Here is a 9,309-nt window from a genome sequence, read left to right as displayed (position 1 = left end):
TAGAATCAAGTTTTGGTTTAAATTATAAACTGGTTAACATTTACCTGGATAAAAATGTTTCTTTGAAGTTTCTCTTGGTTGGGAAGATTGGGAGCAGAGAGGGATGAGCAGAATTTTCTTGGCTGTAACCCTTTGTCTTGTCCTGTAGAGATTGAGGACTCACTGGTCTATTGGCCTCAGTCTAATTTGACATCTTAAACTTGATTTTCTATGCTTTACCCCATGTGTACCACCAATCTTCTTTCCCCAGTTATTCTGCACCTCTCACTACTCCCCCTCTACTTTGTTATTCTTTGTATGCAGTCAAGGAGAGGGGACTATGCTAGTCTAAATCTTTTCTGAAACTCTAGTATCCATGCTTTTCTAGCTTGATAACTGTGAGGTGGTTGGGTTTTTTTAAATCGTAAAATGGGTGGGGATGGATTGGGAAAAGCCAAGGAGCTATACTGTTTTGTTAGTATATACTGTATTGTTAGTTGCTGTCAGTTGATTTTAACTCAAGGTGGCACATGGGGTTAGTGTGAGTTGTATTGTTTTCCGGTTGATATTTGAAGAACTTCGCTTTTGGGTTTTGCAGATACCACAGGCATTTTCATTAATTCAGCTCTTAGGAAATAAAGTGAAATTACTTCTGGGCAAAGTACCTTTTAGCTAATACTTAAGTTTAAATTTTGTGATCTGTTTAATGGCTCCCTTGCCTTGATTTTGCTCTTTTGCTCATCCTCTAGTAATGAACTATTATTTTACTATTTTACAGAGTGCTGGTGATTTCAAGTATTTTTGCTGAATTTGTAAGACAGACACTTGGATGGTGGATTAACAAAAACATTGAAATTCTGTGAGAAGTTTTAAATTGGAGAAGATTGAGTTTTCACCCTAGTCCAGCAGCTGTGCTGCTCACTTAGATACAGATGAATGAAGACCCCATTTGGAAAGACACCTGGCCAGCGGTCCAGAGCTGATGCGGGTAGGCAATGTGAATATGAACAGACTATGAAGTGCTTATGGTTCAAAGAATATTTTGATATCATGAATTTAAAACAAATGAAAAGTTGAGGACTACTTTCTTGTAGTTTGTTTCCAGTATTTCACGGGAAACCAGAAATTTAGTAGTTAACTCGTTTATTCATATATAGGTTAAGAAAAAACAAATTAATTTCTTAAATTAGGGATCATATTAATATTTTTTATCTGATCTGAATTTACAGGTTCCTTGTAAACTTAGTAAGTGAATTGTAAATACTCAGTTAACATGCCCTAATAAAAGAATCATTTTCAAAGAAGTGAGTGAGGTGGTTAGATTTAATGGACTTTAGAATTATTGACAGCAATTTAAGAAAAAAGAAAAACATATATTTATGTATTTTTGTGAAGGAGCAATACTGTGTTAGGAGCAGTAATATTTTCAAGGTGCTGTAGAGTTTCTTTTTGAGTTAGTGGTACCATATGGCAGAGGAGAACTCTTTGAAGTTTTAGGGTTGTCGTCTTTACAGGAGTGGATCTCCAGGTCTTTTCTTTGGTGGTACCTCAAGGTGGGTTCAGATTGCCAACCCTTCTGTCAGCAGCAGATCTCTTAACCATTGTGCTACCAGGGCTTCTTATACTGATGTGGAATTGAAATGAATATCTGCTAGAGATTATGTTAAGTTTGCTGCACATAACTAATAGAAAAAGCATAGACTTTGCCTGGCTTTTTCTTTTTTAAAACTCCCAAAACAAAAATCTTACAGATAAGCTTGAAAATAAAACCAAACTCACTGCTATCGAGTCCATGCCAACTCTGGGACTGGGTAGAACTGTACCTTTGAGTTTCTAAGATTGTAACTATGGGAGTAGAAAGCCCCATCTTTGTTCCAAGGAGCAAGTGGTGGTATTGAACTGCTGACCTTTGGGATCGCAGCCCAACGCATAACTACTACACTACCAGGGGCTCCTACGCTATAAAATAGGTGTATGATCTTTTGTTTGAGATTTGTTATTTCAAAAACACATTTGAATATTGACAAAAATATGTCTTAATATTTTTAGTTTTTGGCAAATAAATCAGAGAACCATTCGCAATATTATTGATCTTAGAAAAGTGGTTGCCACAGAATTTAGAATTATTTTTTACATTTATTTACAATTGTGTTTGTAGTCAATTGCATGTTCATTTGTCATAAAGATTAAATTAGGATAGTGAATAGTGACTGTTAAGTCTTCTGAGAGCTGCTTATACAGAATCACAACTTTCTCTTCTTAGTTGTGTAAACCTGGTTACATTTCTTAGGCTTACTAGCTGTTTTCTCATTTAACAAAATGGAACTGCATGTACTTAATGAAGAGTAACGAGGTAATAGTGTGTGTCGAGTACCTGACTGAGGCCTTGGATATGTTATAGCTGGTGTGCAAAAAGTATTGGTCATACTATTTACAAAAAAGTATTTTTATTTCATATAATTGCTATTTTTTATTTCATATAATTGGGGGAAAATTACTATCAGTGAAACGTCCTAAAAAAACCAAAAGGCAGAAAATCCAAACCCACTGCCATCAAGTTGATGCCAACATAGTAGTCACCCGGTAGACTGAGTAGAACTGCCCCTGTGCGTTTCTGAGACTGTAATTCTTTATGGGAATAAAAAATCTAGTTTTTCTCCCAAGGAGTAACTAGTGGTTTCAAACTGCTGACTGTGCAGTTTGCAACTTAATTTGTAGCCACTGTACTACCAGGGCTCTTCTAATGACACCTTTTTAGGTCTCTGTTATTTGAAGTAGTGACTTACCAAAATTCAGAAGCATGCACACTATTCTGAATTCAATGCTTCTGTCTATTGATTTTGAAGTCATTTATTAGAAGGAAAGCAAGTTTATTAAAGTGGCAGTGTGTAGTGTGATTAAAAATAACTGTGTGTGTGTGTGTGTGTGTGTGTGTGTGTTTTGGGGTGGGGAATATTAAATTAGTTCCAGCTCATAATAGCTGTATGTACACTAGAGTAGAACTGTGTTTTTTTAAGGTTGTCAGTGACTGATATCTTTAAATTGTCAGGCCTTTCTTTTAAGGTGCTTCTTGGTGGACTTGAACCTCCATTCTTTGATTTAGCAGTAAGTATGTTAACTATTTAGAGGCACCCTGAGTAGCTAAAGAATTGTGCCATTGATTGACTTGTGTGCTCCAAAAATAAGCATCAACGTGTCTAAATTAGGATTACCAGTATTGTATGACTATTACTACTCTATGTGTTGTGAGTCCTAATTACTGTCCAGTTAATGAGGCAGGCATAAAGAGACATAGGTTATGATTAGGGTAGGATACAGCACCTTTACTCAGGCACAGAAATTTCCCTGGATGTGGCCTGCCTGCATCACCTTTTATCTTGTAAGAAATAAAAGAGGAAAGAGAGAAGTGAGCAGAGAAAGAACTTGCTTGCCACCAAGAAAGAAGAGCAAAGAATGACTGGCTGGCGGGTTTCAACTGCTGAGTTTTGTGTTAATAGCTGAAGACTTAACCACGTGCTGTTGCTGTTAGGTGCTGTCGAGGGGGTTCTGGCTCATAGCGGATGTACAGCAGAACAAAATACCACCTGGGACTGTACTACCCTCACAATTGTTCTTATGCTTGTGCCCACTGTGCCACTCCATCTTGTCAAGGGCCTTCCTTGTTTTTACTGCCCTTCTACTGTGCTACTTGGACTTGTTTGATTTAATAGGGAACAGCCAAGTCAAAACCTCGTACAACAATTTACATTAGCTATCAAGACTTGAAAATAACCATTGTTCTTTGAGATCATCTAAATAGTGGCCCTGCCCCACAGACTTTGGATATTGATTGTGCTTCCTGAATTCTTGGTCCAGAGCTTCAGCTCTCCCTTCCAGTCCCATTAGCATTGCAGCTTTGCTCCCTTGATTTTGAGCCATCTCGTTTTCCCAATTTTGAGTGTTGACTCCTACCCCTGTGCTCCACCAGGCCATGTTCTTCTGCCCCTTGATCAGGGAAGCCCAGCAATCTCAGTTTTGAGCAGAAATCTGGCCATATCCCCTTAGATCTTGTGAATGGCAGCCACGCATTCTAGAACCGAGTTGATAAGGATGGCCCCAAAGCTCTTAGCTCTCTTGTTCCATATGTCCTATGCAGTGTCACACAGTTTTCCTAGTCCTGCTATCTCATGGTTCTGCTGTCATTTCTTGCTATATACCATCTCTAGTGTACGGCTTTCTTTGCTTGCACCTTAGCCCTCACAAGAATCGCATTTGCTGTCCATAAGACCACCAACAGCCTCATTAAGGTCTTAAAAAGCTTCTAACCTGTACTCCTTACTCAATTCCAAGACTACTGAGGAGATAGATGTGTCATTTTACTTCCATAAAATTTTTTACAGCTTTGAAAACCATGTAAGACTATTCTACTCTAATGAAATGTAGTTGATTAATATAGTCTTATAGCCATAATCCCTTAAGTGATGCCTTATAAATTCTTGCCTCCTTGCCTAGGCTATAATCCTATTTTGGAGGGAGTTTTCTGCTGTGCTCATGAACAGTAATAAGGTGGCATGTATTCTGTGTCTCCATCTTACTAGAGGGTGTGAACCTGGTCATCACCTTTTGCTCCCGTAGAGGTATTGTCTCCTGAAAGACAAAAACCATACTTCCATCAAAGCTATTCCTCTTTGTATAAAAGCCATCTCAGAAGCACACAGAAATTCCAGGACCATGTGAAGAGCTACTGTGATCATGTGAAGAGCCACCAGTGTGGTTTCCCAAATGTGAGGAGCACATTTGAGATCTCTGAAGTGGTGGAGGATGTGGCACAGAGACCATGGGAGAACAAAGGAGCTATGTTAAGACCAGAGGTTGAGGTATGGAGACTCTGAGACAGAACTGAAGAGGAACACTGAGACTAAGAGTGTTAGGAGGCAGTGTGACAGAGAGGTGGGTGTCTTGGCTCACAGAGGCTTACAACAGTGGCTTCATGTAATATGTGACTAATGTGATTTGACTAATTTCACTCAGCATAATCTTCTTCAGGGCTCATGCTATGAGGTACATTGTGATTTTGTTGTGATTTTTTGCGAGGCATGGTATTCCATTGTGTGTACATACCAGAGTTTCCGTATCCATTTTGTCCAAAGGGCATTTAGGTTGTCCCCATCTTTTTGTTTTGAACATTGCTGCACTGAACATGGATGTGCATGTGTGTTTGTTATGGCCCTCTACTTCTTTAGGATATATAACTAACAGGGATTTCTGGATCATGTGAAATTTGTATTCCCAGTTTGAAGTGGAGTCATCGTTTTCAACCGTGGTTTTATCTGTCTACACACAGTCCCACCAGCAATGTATGAAGTTCCTATCTCTCTGCAGTCACTCCAGCATTTTATTTTCTGTTTTGTTGAACTTGCTATCAATGTTGTGTAAGGTGGTGTTTCATCATTTTGATTTGCATCTTCTGGATGACTAGTGATTGTGAGCATTTGTTCATGTTTGTGGGTCATTTGGATGTCACCATTGGTGAACTGCCTGTTCATGACCTTTCCCACTTTTTAATTGGAATGTTTGGATCTTATTGAGGTGTTAAAGTTTCTTAACAGTTTAAAGAATAGCCCATTCATTATTCACCGTCAAAACATTTTCTCCAGTCCGTGAGCTCTCTTTTTTTCTCTTTTGATGAAGTCTTTTGGTGCATGTATTGGGCTGCTAACCTCAAAGTCAGTAGTTCAAAACCACCAGCTACTCCTTGGGTGTGGAGGTGGAGGAATGAGGCTTTCTAAAAAAGTTAACAGTTTCAAGCCTGCATGGGCAGTTTTACTCTGCTCTAGAGGGTCACTATGAGTCCGAATTGACTTGATGGCAGTGACTTTTGGTTTTCTTTGCTGCACATAAATGCAGAAATGTATGAAATCCCAGTCATCTGTTTTGTTACCAACTGTGTGTGTATTTCCTTGGTTGCATTTAACAGTGTGTTTGTGCCCTGTAATAGGTCCCTTAACTTTGTCCTTATTTTCTCATTGATGATCTTGTAGCTCTGGGTTTTTCTCATTGATGATCTTTTTAGCAAATCAAGCCTTTGACCCATTTTTAGTTCCTCTTTGTATGTGAATGAGGTATAGGTCCTATTAAATTCGTCTACTTATCTGACTCCAGCTTTGCCAGCACATATGAATGAATTTGGGATCTCGGCCAGAATTACATTGTATTTACTGAATGCTTTGAGTAATATTGACATTATATTATAAATGAGTGTGGAACATTCTCTTTTGATTGAGTTCTTAGAGTGATGTTATGTATGTTGTTTTCTTTGTATAGGTCTTTAGTTTCTCTGGTTAGGTTTGTTCCTACGTATTTAATTTTTTGTATGACTATTATAAATGGTATTGCTTTTTGGATTTTTTTTTTAAAGAGCTCTCTTCTTTAGTATACAGGAATTCATTTGATTTTTGTATGCTAATCATATATCCTACCCTGCTGCCAAATCTCAATTGTTTCCCCCTTTTTTGTTTTTTGTTTTGTTTTGGTTGAGTCTTACCAATCATAAAACACTATAATCTCAAATTGAGTTTTTACTTCTTTGACAGTCTACAAGGGGTTACCCCTCATAAATAAGTTTTTCCCTCAAAGCTATGTATTACATATATTTTTTTTTACAAAACAACCATATTACCTTTAAAGTACTTTACATTACACTTAATACATTTGTCAAATCTGCAGTTTCATCCTTGGAAACATTTTAAAACTTATCTGTTTAGATGGATGACAGCAGCTCCCCTGTTGTTTTTTCCCCCTACTTCTGTGTCGTCAGATTACTGTTCTTTCATGTCCCTCTGCATTCGAGGAAACAAAAAGACGTAAGGAGCGAGGTCAGGTGAGTAAGGTGTGTGGGGCAAGAGAGGCATGCTTTTTTTTTTTTGCCAAAACTGAGATGGCTGCATGAGCAGGTGCATTGTCGGTGGTGGCAAAACCAGTCCCCCATCATATGCCACAAATCAGGTCTTCTGTTGTAGACTGTTACGCAATCTTTTCAGAACCTCTAAATAGAAAGCTTGATTAACAGTTTGACCTGGTGGAATGAATTCCTAATACACTATGACAGCGGTTCTCAACCTGTGGGTCGCAACCCTTTGGGGGTCGAACGACCCTTTCACTGGGGTCACCTAAGACCATAAGAAAACACAGTTCCGATGGTCTTAGAAACCAAGACACCGCTTCTGTATCTGGTCTCCAGGCTGGTCCGCCCACATGCAGATCTACCCACATACGAGTACCCGCCATGAAGACTGTTACTCATGCTACACCATGCATGCTTCAAGACAACATTTCATTGATTTGTCATAATACATCAATATTTCTAATATATAATTACATAGTGTTTTTGTGATTAATCACTATGCTTTAGTTATTTTCAATCTGTAACAATTAAAATACACCCTGCATATCAGGTATTTACATTATGATTCATAATAGTAGCAAAAGTACAGTTATGAAGTAGCAATGAAAATAATTTTATGGTTGGGGTTCACCACAACATGAGGTACTGTATTAAGGGAAGGTTGAGAACCACTGCATATGAGTAGACATTTTCATCTGTTCAGGAAGTTGATCGATGTCCAGAATGAGGTTTGTCATCAATTGGCATTTCACCTTTTTTGAAATGAGAAAAATCACTATTCACTTGAGTTTTTCCCATAGCACTGCCCTTGTAAGCTGTGTTCAACATCACAGCAGTTTCTGTGGCATTTTTCCCAAGCAGGAGACAAAACTTTAAACTTTAAAACAAAATTGGCCATCACAAAAAATGAGGTTCAAACAAAACGGCTCTTATGAAAAAAATTCACTGTGACCAGAGAGAACCTTTCCAGGCAATGCCACTGGGTGCACTAACTCAGAGCTAGTTGCTCAATGCTCGCTTGGGGGTGGGGTGCATACTACAAAAGCTGCTATGCTCTCTGTCCAGCACAATTCTGGTTTTTTGGGAGTACCTCCTTATATATTTCCTTGATTTCTATTTGTTGTCTAATAGCTCTGGGTAAGACTAACACAATTTTGAAAAAGAGTGGTGAAAGGGGACAAGCTTATCTAGTTATTTGCAAAGAGAATGCTTTACATTTATGTTCATGAGGGATATTGGTTTATACTTTTCTGTTTTGGTAATCTTTGTCTCATTTTTGGTATCAGAATTGAGTTTGAGAGTTTACCGCCCTTTAGTGTAGTTGAAATATTTTGTGTAGAATTGGTGTCAAATCTTCTGTGAGTGTTTCGTAGACTTTCTCTGTGAAGCCATTAGGCTTTGGACTTTTTTTTGTTAGAAGTCTTTAATGACCTGATGTTTCTTTTTTTCTTTTAGATGTACTGAGATTTTCTATTTCAGTCTGTGTTAAGGTGGGTAGATAGTGTGTTACTAGAAAGTTTTCTACTTCTCCTAGGTATTCACATTAGAGTAAAATCTTTCCTAGTAACATGATTTTTCAGTTTGATTTGGACCTGTTATGATGTCATCTCTTTGATCTCTTACTTGCAATTTTTTTTTTTTAAAGCAAAAGGGAAGAAATTTATTGTAGCCCATATGGGAAACCCTGGAGGGGGCCAGCATACCCTACTGTGTAAGCATGCCCAGGCAAAGGGGTCACTCCATTCACTGTACCCCCATGTCCCAGAGGGACTCCCCTTGAGCCAAGCCCCAAAGCTCCAGGACTGGTTGGGGGTGGGACTTATTTGCAATTTTGCATCTTCATTTTCTTTTCCTTTGTTTTCTAGTTTGTCAATTTTGTTAAGCCTTTCAAAGAACTAGCTTTTCATATTGTTCTTTTTTCTGTTTTCTGTTTCATTTATTTCTGCTCTAATCTTTATGATCTCTTTTATCCTCATGTTGCAGGTTTATTTTGCTGCTCTTGTTTTAGTTGTTGAAGGTGTTAGGTTAAGGCGTTGTTGCTTTTTGGTCCTTTTTTTTCAGGTATGTGTTTATTGAAATGAATTTACCTCTGAGTGCTGCCTTTAATAACAACAGGAAAAGGTCAACAGTTTTATTGTGTATATAAGTCACATACCAAGTAATTAAATGTTTTAAATGTATTAAAAAGAGCTGTGCGATCCTTAAACACAGTCAATTTTAGAAAATTTTCTTCTTTCTTGTGCTCATTATTATCAGCTCCTCATTTTACCCCTACATTCCCTACCATAACCCTAAGAAATTATTACTTTAGTTATTGTCTCTATATCCTGTATTTCATAGACAGAAAATCACTCCCACCCTCCCCCAATAAACCCAACTTAATTCCCCCTGGGAGGGTGGGGAAGAACCCTCTGAAAATCTTTTTTTGTTGTTGTTCCTAGTTTTTT

The 9,309-nt window shown here is 38.0% G+C and overlaps 1 protein-coding gene across 7 annotated transcripts in view; it reads left to right on the top strand.

Moving 5' to 3' along the window:
• SPIN1 (spindlin 1) overlaps positions 1 to 9,309 on the top strand; it is a 94,545-nt gene that overhangs the window by 46,635 nt on the left and 38,601 nt on the right. For 5 of the 7 annotated variants that reach the window (XM_004697584.3, XM_045299267.1, XM_045299337.1 and 2 more), the window contains one exon: positions 758 to 967. The exons of 1 other annotated variant lie outside the window; for it this stretch is intronic. In XM_004697584.3, the coding sequence (XP_004697641.1) occupies positions 916 to 967 (52 nt within the window). In that variant the 5' untranslated portion in view covers positions 758 to 915. Of the gene's footprint in view, positions 1 to 757; positions 968 to 6,821; positions 6,839 to 9,309 lie in introns of those variants that run through there. One more of the 7 variants, XM_045299473.1, reaches the window with a different exon arrangement.

The sequence above is a fragment of the Echinops telfairi genome, unplaced genomic scaffold (assembly GCF_000313985.2).
Source record: "Echinops telfairi isolate 266 unplaced genomic scaffold, ASM31398v2 ScPeMD7_1;HRSCAF=3_0, whole genome shotgun sequence".
NCBI lineage: Eukaryota > Metazoa > Chordata > Mammalia > Afrosoricida > Tenrecidae > Echinops > Echinops telfairi.
This window is presented reverse-complemented; position numbering and strand designations above follow the sequence as displayed.